We start from the raw sequence: 20,094 nt of genomic DNA, 5'->3' as shown, positions 1-20,094 counted from the left end.
GGATTACATTAATAGGATACGGTATGAATTATGCATAGTGCATTTCTCACCCTATTGAGAGGAGTTTTTTTTTTTGGTATCTAGCCATATGTTTGTATAACCATAATTTTCATTTTTAGAGTAGCCACAAAAAATATTATATATATTTTGCCATATTACATAAGATTTATTTTATAGACTACTACTTCCTGCCACTACTGAAAACAAAAATGTATGCAATTTTCCCAAGGACAGAAATACCCTTCCTTTTGTATGCCCTCAAGGGTCAAAATATTCTGTCAAATGTTGCACTGCTTTATTATTAAAAAAAAAAAAAAAACATTTATTCACAAATGTTAAATCTTGAAATTTCTAAAAACATGTTATTGTATTTTAAATCTCTAGAGGGATGGGTATGACATTGTACAGGCAACTTTATTTATTTATTTATTTTTACTGGGGATCCCATTAGGGTCTTTATAGATCTTACGGATCTCACTTGTCGCCAGTTCGGACCAATTATGATGGACCATAGGGTTGACCAGGACATCTCTGCCTGACAGGCACGTAACTTGGTTCTTGCCAACGATCTGAGACAGCGATATACTGAACATCTTCCTATGGTCTGCTTGCAGCTCCTGCAAGTAAAACATTCTGCGCTGTTGTGTTTGTTTTGTGCAGCCTCCATATCTCCTCGCTCATTTATGTGTGTTGATATATTACAGGCTGTGCAACCTCTCTAATTAGAGGTGTAAGAAACAAGTGTAGCTGTTGGCAGTGAGAAGTGGAAAGGTCTCTCTAGTTTATTGTTGGTTGATAACTGGTCTGCTATGTATCAGATTTCTGTAATGAGGACATCTGTAGTTCCAGGAGTAAGTTTTCAGCTGAAAACGTTTCTCAGATGTTCTGCCAAGACTAACTATTTCTCTGTCACTTTGAATGAGTTAATGAGCGCAGTGAATGGAAGGAAATCGACTAGGCTTGCTGTGGAAGGACAGTGGGATTTTATAATGTAGCGTGCCGTTTACCTGAAACTTGAAAGGTTGATTTATTTTAAAGCTCTCTGTTGCAGTCCTGCAGATCATATATTAAAGCAGCAGTCCCTGTGAATAGAGGTAGCTCTAGTTTTCTAAGTGAAATGATGTAGGGGGCAGCAAATTAAGATAATACTTGAAATCACAGGTTTGTTATTGAACAACATACATAGTAGTAATGCATATGTAGAGTAATCTGTGCCTTACCAACCCTCCCATGCCCGCATCCTCAGAAGTATACAGTCTGTGTGAATACAGGAGCGCATATTACATAGTTACGTAGTTACATAGTTATATAGGCTGAAAAAAGACATGCGTCCATCAAGTTCAGCCTTTCCTATATCTGTTAATTTGTTGCTGTTGATCAACTCAACTCACAGGTTTACAAGTTGAACTCCCATTTGAACATTTGATTTCTTCTACTCAATTGTGCCTTAATAAACATTATAAAACTTTCCTGTATACTTCATAGCTGTATATAATAGTGAAAGTTATTGTCTTTTTATCTTAATGCTAGCTAATATCTTTAATCAATACATATACATCTTATTGCTTGTGCTGAAAAAAGGTAAGTGATATATGCCAGGATTAAAAACTCTTACATACTAGGTTTCCAGGCAAATTTGAAATCATTTTTAAATAAAGTAGCGATTGTCAGAAGGAGGGGGTTAAGCTAAGCCAAGTGCCCCCCCAGTCATTACTTGGGGCACAAAAACTACAGAAGTAACACTTACTATACTATAGGACTTACTATAGGACTCATATTAACTTTAGAATGTGCAATTTCTTTAAAAAAACAATACAGTAAATACATGTTATGGGGATTTGACAAGTATTTTTTATTTGTATTCTAGCCTGTGCAAGGGAAGGACACTATATTCTGTAGTCCGAGATGCAAAAACAGTCTTAGATGTCAACAAAACCAGACAGATAGCCCAAGAGATTGTGAAGGTAAGTGAACACGGAATAATTGCAAAATTGTTTCACAAGCCCATCTGTATGAACAGGATGTTATAAGTTGCACATTAAAGACAATATACACTATAGGGTTCGGTATTTACTAATAAAATGCCATTGGGCCTTTAAAATGTATCATGAATGTATTTACTTACCAAAACAGGTATGTGCTGTGGCAGGCGGCATATACCGTATTTGCTCGATTATAAGACGACTCTGATTATAAGACGGCCCCCCAAATCTGAATATTAATTAAGGAAAAAAGAAAAATCCTGAATATAAGACGACCCTATAGGAAAAAAGGTTTACCAGTAAATGTTAATTCATATAAACTATTTTTTTAATAAAAGCTATGATTGAGAAAAATATTTTGGTTTTATTTCCTTCTGCCCCAGAAATGCCTTATACCCCCTATATGCGACTGTGCCCCATGATATGCCTTTTAACCCTCTAAATGCCACAGTGCCTCATGATATGCCTTTTAACCCTATATGCCACTGTGCCCCATGATATGCCTTTTGACCCCCTATGTGCCACTCTGCCTCCAGAAATGACTTATACCCCTATATGCCACTGGAATTTAGAGGGTTAAAAGGCATATTATGGGGTAGAGTGGCATATAGGGAGGTTTAAGGCATTTCAGGAGGCAGAGTGGCGTATAGAGGGTTAAAAAGGCATTTCTGGAGGCAGAGCAGCATTAAGGGGGGTTAAAAGGCATTTCTCAGAGCACCATTTAACACTCCCTTCCCCCGCCCCAAACTTACCGGAACTTCTGAGTCCCCTGTCATGTAGCCGGGGCAGCATGTAGAGCAGCCGGAAGGAGGTGCGGCTAGCAGCGGGGGTTGTCTGCGTCCATCACGCAGACCTTCCCCGACTGTCAGAGAGAATTCACCGCACCGGTCCGGGGAACTCTGATCTCTGACAGCCAGGGAAGGTCTGCGCGATGGACGCAGGCACCCCCCGCTGCTAGCCGCACCTCCTCCTGGCTGCAGCGGAAGTTGTGTACGCAAATCGCGTAGAGCTCTACACGCTGCCCGGTGGTTAGTCAGGGCAGCGTGTAGAGCTCTACGCGAATAACGTAGATACACCGGGGACTGAGAAGCACCGGTAAGTGGGGCGGAGGGGGGGAGACAGGAGGATCCAGCAGCTCTGTGGAGGATCTGGATCTTAGTCGTCTCATAGTCATACCTATTTGAGGTCTGATTATAAGATGACACCGATTATAAGACGAGGGGTATTTTTCAGAGCATTTGCTCTGAAAAAATCCTTGTCTTATAATCGAGGAAATACGGTAGTTATAATACCAGGAGATATTTGAAAGCAAAAAAAAGGATGGTCTTCTCAAACGGTTACAATGAAAGCCCTGACACTGATGGATCTAGGTTGTTTTGCGGCAAAATACTATTCAATATGCATCAGAAACAGAGCAAATTACAGCACCTACAGTAATGATCCGCTTCTCTGAGTTTACGGAGTTCAAAGGTCACAGTATGTTCCTGTTGTGGACACTATATACGTAATTAATGTCAAAATTTGGTTTTCTCTAATGTACGATCATTCATAATTTCTGGCCAAAGTGTCAAATAAAACTACCTCCATCAAATAAACAGTTAGGCTTCTAAAGATTTTTTTAAATAATGCTTTTTCAGCCAACTATAAAAATCTAGCATTTAATATGAAACTGATTCACTACTCCTTCATTCTGTTTGTATTGTGCACATCTCTAAATAATGTCATTGGCCTAATTGGTCCAACTCCCTTGCTGTACATCTGTTTACATTGCCAGTCCATTCTGTATCCTGTGGCTTGCAGCACCTCTGTTTTCCCCCAGTTATCTGCTCACTGATCTATAAACTCATCCTATTCTGTATGGTCTGGTAAAAATACAAGATGTCAGGCAAGATGTTTGAGTTATGATCGTCTGTGCTCACAAACAAGAAAATGAGACAGCAAACTCCAAGTTTATCACTTGAGTCAAAGAAAGCTGCAAAGGGATCGTAATGTGTTTCAATGACTGCACCCTTGAAATAAATGAAATAAATAGAGTGATGAAGTATTCCATCTCTTTCTCATTAAAAAACACTTATAGATGAAAACATGGTGTTCAAAGTCTGACATCTTTACAACAACTATCCAGACCAATATCTCATTGTATTGACATTTGGGAACTTTGTAAGCGATCTGGTCAAGACACATGAAAATATTTATTAAACAGACACTCCCCAAGGAAAATCTAACATGCCTTAAATATACACACCATAGAGCTATCTGCAATTACTAGGGGTATTCTTTATGATATCATAACTTAAGGAGAGCATCAGTAGGTGGCAGGGGGTAAGCAGTGATGGTTCTGCAGCTCCTGCGATGCTTCAATATGCATATTGCACATACTGTATACAACCTTGAAGGTGAACTTGCCTACCCCTGAGGAATCAAGTTGATTTTGGCAATTTAAAAAAAAACCCTAATCACCAACTTGACTCAAATTTCAGTGAATAGAGAAGTTATTACGCTTTTGATAGCAACTTCCTACAAGCTGGCAATTCCGTCAACTAGAGTTAAATTGTCAAGATGACGTTAGTGAATGGCGTGATGAGTTATTTATTTTCAGTAATCTCAGGTTTGTCCTGAAAGTTCTAACCTTATGTTCAACTTTATAGAAAACCTATTTTATATCACACAATGTTGATTGTTTCATATATCTTTCTGTTGCCTTACAGGGAATGGGGTACCTGCATGCCAAGGGGATTCTACACAAAGACCTCAAATCAAAAAATGTTTTCTATGACAATGGGAAGGTGGTGATCACAGACTTTGGCCTCTTCAGTATATCCGGTGTGTTGCAGGCAGGCAGGTACTGTGTCAAAAACTGATCTTTAATATCAATGTGTACATAGTATTGGATTTCTGTGAAAATCATTACATATTAAGATGAGACTGGATTTATAAGCCAGGCGTCACTAAACACAAATACTACAGCTGGTCCTCCACGCCCAAAGTACACACAGGGGAAATATATATTGTCTTTATGTATCTGTTATGTGGGATTATTTGCACTCTGATCACTGCTTTGATAATAATTATATATATTTAATAAAAATAATACCGTGTTCTAGAATAAAAATCAAGATATACTATTTGCACACTTTGAATTTGCACAACTTTTGTGTGCCCATGAAATGTTATTTTTTTTTTTACTGAAACTTGCAAATGATTATTACAGTTGTTTATCATGGTCAGTGTGTATCAACTGTTGGAAGCAATGACGCTCCAAATTTTGCACTTTGCCACAATGTGTTTTGAATGTTGAATTATAAATATATAGAGATACTATTTAATAATGTTCACCTGGAAAAAAAGATTTTAGTTTTATTTCTTTACATTCAAGTCCGTTGTTAAATAGAAATGTATGGTGGGTCGAAGAGTATTCAAGCAAATACAGTATAAATATTTTCCATGTTATACCAGTATAATTAAACATACAGTTCCAAAGAGAAAATAAGATTTCTCTTTTTTGTTTTAAGGACATATAAATGCCTCATTACCTACCTTTACAATTTATGCCATGCAAACCTGTGGCCATCCAACTAGGAGGGAAATAATAACAATCTGACAATATACTACTTATTATTTTACTATCTCTGGGTGTCATAGAGATAGTTGCTTAGCAACAATTCCAAGCCAATTTAATTTCTCCACCTCAGTAAATTTTTTGTACTGTATTCTGATCTAGGCATAATTTGTATATTGTCAAGGGGTTACAAGGGGTTGTCATTGGGGCATCTGCTTCCATATGTAAAAATAACACGACATACTTATATATTTAAAGACAGGGAAAGGCATGGTTCATGGCAGACATTTTGACAGTTGCTGGACTCGTAGGACAATATATATTTTTTTTTATTTAAAACAATACTAAATAGCGCCCCCCCCCCAGTTAAAGTGTATTAGAGTGAATCATTCTATAGCTTTTAGGTCCAAAACAGAAATGGAAACATTGTCAAAATATATATATATATATATATATATATATATATATATATATACACAATTCCCTTACAAATGCCTGCTCATACACACACACCTGCCCATACACACTTACATACACTTAAGGGGTGCATATAGAAATACTATAAACAACTTAAATGATATCAGCAATATTGTGACCTGTTCACATGTTATACAGTTGGAGATAGAGATACATAATAAGCTTTGCAGTGTTTTGGAATGATGGATTATGGGTAGTGATATAAAAAACCCTGCTTTTGTCTTTTACTTTTTATGTTTTTCTCACCACATTAATGTGGATTCCTTTTTGCTCCTGTCTGCTATAATGCTCTTCATTTATAGCCCCAATAAAGGGAGGAATTGCATGACTGTTAAGCTTGCTGATGATTGCCTGAAGATGTGTTACTGGCGACTATTAACTTTAATGGCGTGGCTTACCCAACTCCCACTGGCAACAAATTCTTCCCCTCACTCACAACGAACTGTCAGTAGAAAGATGGAAACCATCAATATGCATATTCTGCTCATCAGTTCTAATATATATGTAGTACACTGTATATACTGTATATACACAGACTGGGCAAATTATATTTGCGTGAAGATTTTTCAGCTGGGTCTTAGTACTATCATTATTCCCAGCTCTGCTTTGAAACCCCCACATTTCATAATTACTATATCTGTCTTGGATTTGTGTTATGTGATTTTATAGTTATGGTTCATCACAGTAAATAAAAAGACTAAGTGCTAATGATGAAATGTTTTATTGTCTGCTAATTAATCTGTAAAGCTCTAGGTGACATCTATAGATAATTATAAAAAATGCAATATAAATTATGATATGGGCCATATTTGGGTCAGTTCTTTAACATTTTTTTAATGTGGGGCAACTATCCGTTTAATAATATTAGAGGTAAACCAAATGTTTACCTAAATGGCAGCAGCCCATCTTACCCAGTATAATTTATTACTCTTTTAAATCAGTTTAATCAATATGTACTGAAATAGCCCTAAAACACTTTGTATTTGATGAACGACGGCTTTTAGGATCTAACGGCCATTATGCTAATGGTTGTGAGTTAAACTAAATAGGGCATCAGAGCTGCTACAAGACCAAAATTAGGAATGGGCTCCAGCAGAGAACACCTGGAGATTCTGGTTTTGCTTCAATTACTGTTCTTTGTACTGGTTTTGCCCACAATATGCAGCTGGGTAAATAAATAACCCCATTTAATTGTAGTGTTGTAGACATAAATGTATCTTTGTTTACATTTAATCTCTATGTATGGAGAGAAGACATCAATCACATAACAATGTAAAGATATGGTATGGCTCTCTGCCGTCATTTTTATGCCTCTAAATGTGACCTGCCGTGGCTTACACAACAATTTTCTGTTTGGGGAGATGTCTTTTTTTTGTAATAGCTATATCCCATTGCAAAACAACAGTGTTTGTATTTAATTGGAATTAAATAGTATTACATAAGCTTTCATAACCTCGGTGGTATAGAAAATGTCAAGAAAAAGTGATATTGCTGTATTAGCCAAGAGAAAATGGGTAGGAGATGCATAGGTTATGCAGAACTTAAAAGCTTAATGTCATCTAGTACTTTGTTTTAATGCTGGATGCAGGATGAGGAGCCATGAATCACGTAGGAATAAAGAGATCCACACCTTCTCTGACAATAACAATATTTCAGCCATCCTGTATAATAATAATAATAATAATAATGAGGAGAAAGCTAAAATAAAATGTCATTATCCATTGCACTAAAACATTCAAACATGCAAAACCACTGGTAATGAAGCTCTATCATCCAGGAAAGGTATGCAGACAGTTTGGGGTTTAGAGATCGGTAAAAGGGGGCGAAAAATCAAATGATAATGAGAAGGCTAAAATAATGGTTTAGAGTCTACAAGGGGAAATTCACACAACCTTGTGCAAGGTATGCAGCGAGTACTATGAATAATTTGAGGTGAGTGCTGTGAATTCTGTGAGGTAATAACCTGGATTGGGCCCACCTTTATTAACAAGGTTAGATTTTTTTGCTATTATCTCCACCTTCTTTATACCCTGTCCATTAACATCTCCCCTTTTCATTTCCGCCCCCTTATATCTTACACCTTTTCCTTTAATTAACCCCTTCATCTTTATATCATTATCTTCTCATCTCTTTTGCGCTTAGAAAAAAATGGATTATGGCACAAGCCAGGAAGACCGAGGTGTTCTTTCATTTGACTGATATGTGAATGATATCCATCCTACCAAAAAAACAGGGCCTCAAGCCCCCTCTGCAGCTACCTCATTGAGAGATTTGAAACTCTGTCAAATGCAGAGAGGAAAGGCAAAGCAATCCAGCTGTTGGTTTTAGACATACCACCATGTTTTATTTTAATTCCCTGGTGATCCTAAAGATCCTGGTGGATGAAGGAAAAAATCATGATTAGTGGAGAGATTGATCTTCCATAGAGGAAAGGGGTAACTTTGTGCTCCTTAAAAATTGATTGTATAAGTAAAGTAAGAGGGTAGACTGATAAAAATAAACTCCCAAATAATTCATACTTAAATAATTACCCAACTAAAAACCCAACAATTTCCAATGTTAATAGTAATGTTTATATCAATATATTGGGTTTCACAAATCAATCAATTACTCACTTGCCTAAAAGAAAGCTTCTTTCATAAGAGGCTTGTGAAATGTGGACATTTTAAAGGACTTCTGTTTCCATGGGATGTAAAAACACATCAGCACGAAAATCATATTGTATCATCAATCACCTTGGCTAAAGTCAGGGAACATCTGGACAATGCCGAGACACATTCATCTTAAAACGTTTTGAGTTACATGGTGGATTTAAGAGAAAAAGAAAACATGAAAAAAGTAAAAGTCAATCATTTTGTACAGTAGTGTCCATCACTAAAATGTTCAAGTCAATTCTGTGGTTTGCCTCCTTATCCAGAAAGAGAAAGATGATCATTTCTGACAAAAGTGTTTCTAAAGGCAAAAACATCAAATACCGTATTTGCTCGATTATAAGACGAGGTTTTTTTCAGAGCAAATGCTCTGAAAAATATCCCTCGTCTTCTAATCGGGGTCGTCTTCTAATCAGACCTCAAATAGAGGTCTGATTAGGAGACTAAGATCCAGATCCCCCGCACCGCTGCAGGGGACCTGGATCCTCCTGCCTCACCCCCTCCCCACATCATACACACACTTACCGGTGCTTCCTGCTGTGTTGCCGGGGCAGCGGGTTGACGTCTACGCGATCCGCGTAGACAACGTCCGCTGCAGCCGGAAGGAGGTGTGGCTAGCAGCGGGGGTTGTCTGCGTCTGTCGCGTAGACCTTCCCCGACTGTCAGAGATCAGAGCTCCCCGCACCGGAACTCTGATCTCTGACAGCCGGGGAAAGTATACGCGACGGACGCATACAAACCCCCGCTGCCAACTCCACCTCCTTCCGGCTGCAGCAGAAGGCGACGTCAACCCGCTGCACCGTTAAGAGAGGGCTGAGAGTGTAAGAGAGGGCTGAGAGGGGGAGAGAGGGGTGAGAGAGAGAGAGTGTGTGTTAGTTAAATGGGGGTATAGGGTGTGTGTGTGTTAAATGGGGGCATAGGGCATTTCTGGAGTGGCATCAAGGGGGCATTTAATAGAGCACTCTGCCTTCTGAAATGCCTTATACCTCCCTATATGGCACTCTGCCCCATAATATGCCTTTTAACCCCCTAAATGCCAGAGTGGCATATAGGGGTATAAGGCATTTCTGGAGGCAGAGTGCTCTATACAATGCCTTTTAACTCCCTTAATGCCACTCTGCCTCCTGAAATGCCTTATACCTCCCTATATGCCACTCTGCCCCATAATATGCATTTTAACCCCCTAAATGCCAGAATGGGATATAGGGGTATAAGGCATACCATGGGGCACAGTGGCATATAGAGGGTTAAAAGGCATATCATGGGCCACAGTGCCATATTGGAGTGGCAAGCCTGGGGGCAGATGTGCGTAACTGGGGGACAGGTTGGAAAATACAAGTAATAAAAACAAAAAAAATATTTTTCTCAATCATAGCTTTTATTAAAAAAAATAGTTTACATGAATTAACATTTACTGGTAAAACTTTTTTCCTTTGGGGTCGTCTTATATTCAGGCTTTTTCTTTTTTTCCTAAGTTAATATTCAGATTTTGGGGGGTCGTCTTATAATCAGGGTCGTCTTATAATCGAGCAAATATGGTATTTGGTTTGACTTGGCCTGCTTGAATCTTTTTTGGATAGGTAAATCTATTCATGAAACAGTGTGAGTGCTTGCAAAATCCACAGAAGATATCAGTTTGCATGAGTTCAACTTGCAAATGTACTATTGCTAGCCTACATTTTCACATGAAGATATTCATATACGACGTGCATACACTTGATTACAGGAGTGCCCTGCCATTAAATGAAGAAGCGTAAAGAGTAAAGAACCAAAAAATATAAAAATAACAATACAGTTAATGGAAATGTATAAAATATTGAAGGCAAAAATGCAATTTGTTAAAATAATGGATTTTAGAAAATAATACAGGTTGATGTAGCGAGAGGTCTGATCATGACAAAGTTGATGATACAAGGAATGATTGGTTGGCACAGACTTATGGCGGTGTTTTTTCTCTACTAGTCACAGTGTAGAAACTCTGCCCTTTGGAGAGCTTGGTGTTAATAATCTGTATTCCAATTTAACCAAGGAAATAAAAATATATTGCACAGTCAATGTTTTCAGCTGTGAAGTCTGCTGTGCATTCATGATCAATAGAATGTTAGGCAAAGAAGGCACTTGGCAATCAATATCTAAGAGGGGAACCAGGCTGTTAGTCAGCATGCTAAAAGTTTAAGAAATTCTGTGTGCCGACGATCTGAATAGACAAATAGTACTGTTGTCTGCTAGCAAAAATGAACTACTAAGGTTTAGTTAGTTATATTATACATACACTCTTTGACCAAAAGAATGTGTACATCCCTCCCCTAATTATTGACTTTAGTTGCTTTACCCACACCCATTGCTAACAGATGTATAAAATCAAGTGCATAGGCAGCCATCTCCATAGACAAACATTGGCAGAATGGGTTGTACTCAAGAGCTCAGTGCAAGACAGACCCTAGACAGTGTCTAGACAGACCCTGTTTCATCTCTCCTGTCCTCCAGTGACCTTCCAGCAGGAGTCAGTCAGAAGGGAATGCCAGTGGTGTCATCGGGCATTGCTAGTATAACAGCATACCGGTGCTCACATCGAGCACTGTTACACAGGATCATTTGGCAGGATGCCACTGCAAAAAAAAGCATGACTTCCAGATACGTCTTAAGGAGCATCTTGCCTCACCTTTCATCGACATACCTCTACTTTTATTGGGGTGTTCTGGGTTAATAACTGGTGTAACAGTATATGTGCCCTTCATTAAAATGATATGCCACCAAAGTTTCTCTCTCTGTCCACTCCTGGCCAGCTTACCATCTAATAATTGACAACTTTGTTAGTATGCAATCCCAGAAATGTCTCTGTTATTGATAAGGCAGCATGTGAGCCTTGCTTTTTTATGTTTTCAGCTATGTGTACAAAAAAACACAATGAAGCTCATATTACACATGGTGAGAAATACAAGCTACGTGTAAAGTTGCAATGTAGAAAAAAAGAATATCTTTTTGTTTCTCCCCAGTTCACTGAACTCACATGAAAATGTTTAACGTTTTGCTGCCTCAGTATTTAATAGTAGCAGAATTTTTGTCTTGATCAGCAAGATCAGCGTCACTGTCAGAGTGTAAAATAATCATTTCAAATTGGAGCGTTTTACATGACTCCAGATAAACAATCCCTGATCATAGATATTTTTTCTATGTTCTCTCTAAACAATTAAATTGCACCCTATCAATGCTGTCCATCTAGATATCAGGCATAGCAAGGTCTGCTTTTTTTCTGTTTATACTGATAATGTATGCACACAACATTACCTGGCAACTTTCTTAATGAGCTAACCCTGAAATCTTTAAATTTTAACCCTTTAATAGTCAATCAAGATTCTATGTAGTGGCTTTGACATTATTTAAAGATACACTTAATTGAGCCACCAGCATTCAAGCAGTGATATCAACCATTACATACTGGTAGCAAAAGCACCAGTTGGAAGTCTTATCACAGTAGTGTAGAATAGGAAGGAGTCAGCTCCAGACATATTGTGCAGTTTTGCATGATTATTGCTTCCCATACTGTTTTATTGCTGATTGGTGTTGAGGCAGCCTTCGTTAGGGTAAAGTAAGAGGAGGTTAATATCTGCAAGACAGAAACTGATTGCATAATGCTAGTTTAGTCATCTTCTGCCACAGATTTCAGCTTTGCAGAGGTAAATTAGTAAAGTAGCTTGAAACAATTACACTCATTAACAAACACAGAATACAAGCGATGTGTTTCAATAAATTAGTTACAGTAAAGTTGTGAAAATGGTAGATTCTCTGTAATTAAAATAAATAATAATGGGCAAACATGTATACTGCCCCCCTGGTGTTGACCTGTCACACATTATGACTTTGTAGGGACATGCCTACTATGGATGCTGTTAAAGAGGCTACCAGCCTCTCTAGCCTTCAGTGCCCCCAGACCAAGAAACAATAAAACCGGGTGTTAAAGATAACCTTGAAGCATGTAATTAGAAGTTGTTTTTGTTGTTGTTATTGCTGGAACTAATGTTTATTGCATCCCAAGCCTTTCAACAGCGGGCAAGCTTACAGTTTACTGCACCAGGTGTCCGCATATCCTGACTACGCAGCTCGTTCTGACAGATCATAAGAAAAATAATTGCTCAACATCAATTTTGTCTTTGCTGTATTTTTTAATTGCAAGTTAAGTTACAATGAAAGATGCTCATAAAAGACACAGAAGAAAGGATCTCCCACATAATAATGTACAAAGTTTACAGCTGCTATCCGCAATATACATATTTCCTTACAAGCTTTCCAGTGCCCCCTCCCTTGTGTCAATACAGAGGCTACTGAACCGACAATTATTCATTACTGGGTGCATGCGCAGCATCTTATGGGAATTCATAGTCTGTTTAGGCTACTTTGTACTGGATATTTCTTTGATTTTAATTTGATAATTAGCAAAACACATAAGTAAGGTTTATTTATTAAAGCTAGGGTTTGCAGGAAAATTTACAGGACAATTGTGGTCCCAACTCCCTGTATTCACTATGTTTTATATATTATTTATCTGCCACACTGAGCTGGCCATGTATTATGAATAGTTCACTAGATAAGGTGATTAAATCACGGATTTAACCCCTTAAGGACAGAGCTGTTTTTTGCTTGTGTTTAGCTGTAATTTTCTCATTTAGTGTATCCCACACAGGACAAGAATAGCTTTCTTTAGATATCGGTATTTTGATCATATCATCTAATTTACTGTTAAAAAAAAAAAAATGATGGTAAAAAATTTGAAGAAAGCGATTTTTCTGAGTTTTAATTAAAAACATATTTTAATCATCTACAAAAGATTAAATAAAAAAACCTGCTAAATAGATTATAATATTTGCCTTGAGTTTAGAAATACCCGATGTTATATTTTTTGTTATGTGTATTATGTGTAATTTGGGACAAAGGTCACATTTGGGACATGTGCAATTTAGGTTTTCAACTTGCAATTTTGACATGTGGTCATTCTTCCCTCATGTCCTATTTGGGACATCTTTGAAGCTGGTCAATTAAATTTACCCCATCAAATAATATACGTTTGAAAAGTGGACACTGCAGGGTGTTTCAATGCTTGTATTTAAACTCTTTCCATGCACTAATTCTACTACCAGCCATTGTCAAAGTTTGTGGTGGTATATTTTTCCACACAGATTCTACTTCAGATATGAATTCACAGCTCCTGGTATTTCTCAATGCCAAACACCCCAATATGTGTTCAGCACCATCTACCGAGTACAGTGATACCCCCATGCATAGGTTTGTTTGGTTGTTCAAGGGCTAAAAGGTCACATTTGGGAGGCACTTTTTAAAATTTTGACATCTGGTCAATAGCCGCCCATGTCCTATTTGGGACATCTTTGAAACCGGCCAGTTCAATTTACCAAATCATATAGTTTTGAAACAAGACACGCCAGTGGTATTCTGTGCCAGGATTTTTTGGAAGATACAGCACCAATTTTATGACTTGCTCATAAAACTAGGAAGGCAGCATGTCTCTAACAGGTGGCATTTTGAAAAGCTCCTATGAGTGATAAAGCGAGGCCCCTGACTTTTCTTGTGTTGCTAAAAGCCTCAACATCAAGTCATATAGCATTTCAATATGGTGAATGTGATCGCTCCTTGAAGCGGTTGTACAGGGCCCCTACATTTTTGTCTGGTATTGCTGAATGTCTTGATGTTGAGGCATTGCATTAACACCAGCTGAGATTGCTTTCTACGCTCACTTAACCCCATGATGTGCCAGGCATGTCAGTTGTTAAAAGGGAAGTATTTCCGTGACATGTCTGGCACGTCAATTATCCTTAAGGGGTTAAGCATACTTTATACAGAGCCAAGCTATAAGAAACATAAAATTTGAGAGCAGATAAGAACCATTCAGTCCATCTAGCCTGCCCCTTTTTCCACTTGTAAAGATGCAAACCTTAATCAGGCTTAGTCTTAGGTTCAACATAGCTTCATCCCTGAATTCTTGGAGATTGAGCTCACTCGGGTTGGTCCTTCGCAATGTCAGTGAGATAAAACTGCAACTCACTTGAAAGCTCTCCTGCCATAGACGTAATGCTTAAGCATGTGTTTTAACACTAAAAATAATACATAATAATAAACAGTTCTGTTTTATAAATTAGAAACATTCCATTAACTGGTTAAAAACATGACTTGAAGAAAGCAACGCGATGCAAGTTTCAGTCAGTCATGATGTAAAAGAAGGAATACAGCAAGAGTAAATACCTTTAAGTCAAGTAATTACACTGCAAAGTGTCCCAGCTTTACTCCACAATAATTTACTATGGTCAATGCATTAGTATAAGTTCCCAAAATCAAATATGTTTCAAAGGAACATTTTAGGGATTGAGGATGTATTTTAACAATTGTATTTATTGTTTTATATTTTTGGATTGTTTTTGTTTTTAATGTTGGTTGTGCTGGAACAGATACATATTTACATATATTATGTACTCTCCTGTACACATCCAATGTGCCTGTCCTTAAAAGGAGCTCAACAAGGGGAGGGCAATCAGAAGCTAGAATGTGACCTTCGGATACCATGTGCTTAAATGAAACTATTAGATAAGGTGGTCAGACCATGATCTAATATAGAATAATGTATAATGATCCTGAAGTATGCCCAGCAGTGCAACCTTTCAGAATCTCTTTAGAATAACCTAAGCAAATCTGTATGTCGTTTTCAGACATGCCAAGCCCCTGTTAGCCTAATTGGGGAAAGAGAAAACTTGATGTTGTAGGTATGTGAAAATCAAATATGACACTGATTCTGGAGTACAAAACTGTTCTATAGAAGTACCCACATATTTCAGTGTGAATCCCAGCAAATGAACACAGGTGCATCCTTCGAAGGATGGAAGCTGACCTGTATTTACTTATGAAGAGATCACGAAAACAAGCACTGTAATAATGAGATCCAAGCTCATCCTTACTCAGGCTCTTCAAGCTCGATGAGGTGCTTTTTTTGTGAAGAGACAGGAATGATTTCATTAAAGTGGAATCCTATGAAATACCCTCCTATACAAAGACCACCTGCTCGTATCTGCCTGTTTACAGTACTTTGCTAAGAGCCGAGAAGGAATTGTCTCTTCTTGTATTGCTATTTTTATTCATAGCAATTTACGTTGCCAGTTACTTTCTGTAACCCCCTGCTGTCACTGCAGAGATTTTTTATTTCTGAGACAGATCCTGCACTTCTTATCAAGCTTGTATTTCTCTGGCTTCTGCATCATGCAGAGAATTGAGTTTGCTGCTTGAACAGCTCCAAGTGCTTGGCTATTGAGGGAAAGTTTCAGTTTGGCACCCTGACCACTGTAAAAGTTTAAATCATTTCCATGGAAGGTTCCATGACAACCCATGAAAAAAAACCTAATTATATATTCACCCAGCATAATAGGTTGTCCAACAATATATTTTTTTGACCTGTTACCTAAATTAGCTTATCTCTATGTCAAAGTTATTGCTAGTTGAACGTTACGAGCTGCGGTGGATGAACGTCATGAAACTTGTAGCTTACAGACAGTTGAAGGATTGTCTCTTAATGTTAAGATTTAACCACTTGTCCTGTAAAGGTAAAAGGGTGTCTTTATCTCCTATTTACATGTGCTGAGAAATTCCCCAGAAATTTGTCTTACTTACTCTTTAGGAGCAGATACTATTATGCACTACTATCATGGGATCTTGAAGCTGAAATGATCTTTCTTTTTTATTATTATTATTAATTTTCTTTTCGATATCATTATTTTTTATAGGTGAAATTTCCATTATATTATTTTGCACTATACTTTTAATTAAAGAGTTTAAATTTGTAAAGGCTATGTTATATTTCTAAATATTAACCAGATTGTATAAAAGTGACCCATAATTAGTAATTAGACCCTTTTATTATTTTTGTAGACTTTTAGTTCTAGTAGATATTTCTTGGGGGGTTGGTGTGCAAAATCTGAATGCATAAACAGTATACAAGCAAAATAATTCTGTCTTGAATCAAGACTTTTCTAAAATTGTGTGCAATTATTGAGTAACATAATAGCAAGGATTCCTATTTCTATATTCATATAATTTTATTTGCAGTGCTGAAACCAATATTCGGTTTATGGTCGAGATGCACAATTTAATCAGGTAGCCAGAATGTAGAAATCCTGGTCTGAGATTGTCATTTTGCAACCTATTCTGTCTTGGAAAACATGACAAATGAAGGTGTTTTCTTCCATCCTAAAACTATCCACCTCTATTAACTACAACGAAAGAAAAAAAAAATCTAATTTACCGCTTTTTCTCGGAATGATTAAGTAAAAATATGCACATGTGGAAGTGGGTAGCGTGGTTTCCCAATAAACATAAAATAAATTCCTAGAGAAGCAACCAAATTGTTAAGCTTTATGATATGAAAGGTGATCAGTTATTTAGTGACTTTCTAAGTAAATGACGGCTAAATGTTTGCCTGTATTAATTGTCAGTTTATCTTCGTATAAACCAGTCTGTCTATTTAATTGATTAAACATCACTTTATCTCCTTTAAACTGTTAGATATGTTGAAGCTACAGAGAATTGCTTGCGTTCTAATTAGTACCTGCTAATGTCCAAAGCAGGGACATGCATTGAATTCTGTAATGATAAGAGAGGGTTGGAAATCTTACCTTCATTTCCACGTGATTTCCTTTTTTTCTGGTCTCCATGCTCTTGGCATCTCTTCACACCTATGTTTTTGTATATTTTTTTAAAGAAGAAAGACTAACGTTACTTTACTTACTCTTACTCCATAAATATAAACAGCATCTAGCACTTGGGGCAATATATCTCTTTTAGTTGTCCAGTGTGGTGATGTGGGTGCCCAGTTTTAACAAGATCAATTCTAGAAGATGTTATGAAAATCATTTCCTTTGTGTTCCTGTTCTAGTTACTAAAACAAGAGGTCATGTAGCGGTCAGATGGCTGACAGCACCAGGGGAGTTTTGATTCTCTACAGCTGGCGGTTAGACCATTCTGGAAATGGTAGTCTACAGTTTACACTTATTCTAGGAATTTCACAAGAAGTGCCATTTTAGATTCTCTTTAATACAAATAGCTATTAGTATCTTGTTTGAAGCAGTGATCAGTAGCTTGTGATTGCATTTTATGAGCAATGCATGCTATTGCTTTATACCTTGCATTTATGGTATATTGAGCCATTATTAAAATAGACTTTCCATACATCAGAGGGATTGGCATACTCATGTGCTGACCAGTTATAATTATGTTCTATCATTTCTTAGCACTGGGAACGGACAACCCGTGTGACAACGTATGACAATGTAATTGTGTTGTATAAAAAAAACATTCTTATATTGGTGAAGACCATGGCGTAGACTAATTAGGTAATTTTGTCTTTGTCAGGCGGGAGGAGAAGCTAAGGATTCTTAATGGTTGGCTGTGCCATTTGGCTCCAGAAATAATTCGCCAATTGTCTCCTGATACAGAGGAAGATAAACTACCGTTCTCCAAGCATTCGGATGTATTTGCATTTGGGTAGGTAATGCCTCTGGTATTGTTTTCCACTCCCTACTTCTAAGTTCCCTGTGTTGTGTCTGAAACTATTGTTGACTTACCTAATTAGGGTAGAGGTACTGGGGAGGAATTAGCCCGCTTCCTATAGTTATAGAGTTATAGTTATAAAGTTATAGAAACCTAAAATGCCTAAATACATAATAACTCAGTGGAGAAAGCTCACTTACCTTACTGCACCTCACAGCAGAGATGGGGATTATACTCATTGAAAAACATGTAGCCTGTCTGCAAATCTGCCATGATTTACAATGCATTGTTTATACTAAAAGCATCAGCTGGAGGATCTTCTTCTCGCAAGGAGTTTATGTGATATCAGCATGAGAAAAAAAAAAGAAAAAAAAGAAAGTGCATCTGTTTTTCTATGCTTGAGTTCTATGACACCGTAATGATTGCACCTTTACATTTCATTTGTTAGACTGTTGAGTAATGCAGACTATATCACTCAGAAGCCTTTACTATAACAACAATGATCATTTTGTGAATCAACCAAATCACGTCTGTAAAATGCATGCTGCCTTCATTTGTTCTCCATGTAAACAGAACCATATGGTTTGAGCTGCATGCCCGAGAATGGCCATTCAAGAGCCAACCAGCAGAGGCAATTATATGGCAAATAGGCACTGGGATGAAGCCAAACCTCAGCCAGATTGGAATGGGAAAAGAAATATCGGTGAGTGTGCATTCTTAGATGCAATTATTTTGTTTCCGTGCAATATCTGATGCCAATACAGCTGTAAGTATCTCATGTGAGAATTTACTTAAGTTGTACACTTAAAGCTGATGTTTTGGTTCATGTTCTATATATTTCTTTAGTATGGTATATTAAAGAAAAAAAACATTTTTATATTGTTTTAAGCCTCCAGCCCACGCACTTACTGCCAAGCATAATATTTCTATGAGAAACATAAAAATCTGTTGGTTGGGGTTCCCCACCCTGTTTGCGAGTCCCTGCCACCCAGGTTGTCCAGTAGACATCAGCGCTGATTGCCACTGGCTTTAGAGCAGATACAAGCTGTTAGGGGCACGATTTCTTATTGCTGGGTGTCCAGAGAGAAAGGCACAGCGCAGAAAACATTAGTGGACTTAATATATCTTTATCTTAAATAATGAAATTGGACAGAAAGATATGTATAGCGTGAAAAGTTTCTTATAGAATTAGAGGATGCAAAATAGACAAGTTTGCATACAATATAGGCATGTAGGCGGTGTGGATTAGTTCTTCATTTGGTATACAAAAAGAATGTACAGAATTCATTTGCTTGAATTAATAAATAAATAGCCCTAGGGTTAGTGTGTTTGCTGTCATGCAGGGACCTGGTACTTTGCCTCCTTAGTGACTCTCATGTCACACTAATGGAACTGCCTTAGCAAGAGCTATTCTAGAGACAGCAATATTGCTCATTTAAAAAGTGTTGCTTTCCCGTAAAGCTAGTTTAAAGGCATATGCCTTTCCATCTTTTTTATAGGATATTCTGCTGTTCTGCTGGGCCTATGATCAAGAAGAAAGGCCAACTTTCACCAAACTGATGGAGATGCTGGAAAAATTGCCAAAGCGGAACAGGCGCCTCTCTCATCCAGGCCACTTTTGGAAATCAGCAGAGTAAGTGACTTCTCGTTATCTACTATAGCCAGGGATTATGGCAAGGATAACATTTTAGGGCAAATATATTGCCATAATAATGTGTGCTGTTTTAAAACATCCTTGAAACTTCTTTGCATAGTCAAGATAGAAAGAAGGCTACGTCAACATGAAGTTTCTTGATTGCCCTGAAAACAAAATATGTAATGCTCTCCAACTTTTCATTGCAAAAAGCTCCCTCATCACATTTCTTATATTGTATTGGGTTCCAAC

General features: G+C 37.5%; 1 protein-coding gene across 1 annotated transcript in view; it reads left to right on the top strand.

The window, feature by feature from the left end:
- KSR2 (kinase suppressor of ras 2) overlaps window positions 1-19,846 on the top strand; it is a 156,440-nt gene extending 136,594 nt beyond the window's left edge. Inside the window, exons 15-19 of the mRNA XM_053473343.1 lie at window positions 1,868-1,964; window positions 4,691-4,824; window positions 18,072-18,203; window positions 18,783-18,912; window positions 19,709-19,846. Coding sequence (XP_053329318.1) covers window positions 1,868-1,964; window positions 4,691-4,824; window positions 18,072-18,203; window positions 18,783-18,912; window positions 19,709-19,846 — 631 coding nt within the window. The remainder of the gene's footprint in view (window positions 1-1,867; window positions 1,965-4,690; window positions 4,825-18,071; window positions 18,204-18,782; window positions 18,913-19,708) is intronic.
- Window positions 19,847-20,094: the final 248 nt, after the last annotated feature.

The sequence above is a fragment of the Spea bombifrons genome, chromosome 1 (assembly GCF_027358695.1).
Source record: "Spea bombifrons isolate aSpeBom1 chromosome 1, aSpeBom1.2.pri, whole genome shotgun sequence".
Classification (NCBI taxonomy): domain Eukaryota; kingdom Metazoa; phylum Chordata; class Amphibia; order Anura; family Pelobatidae; genus Spea; species Spea bombifrons.
The sequence above is the reverse complement of the archived record's forward strand: the minus strand, read 5'-3'. Positions and strand labels throughout refer to the sequence as shown.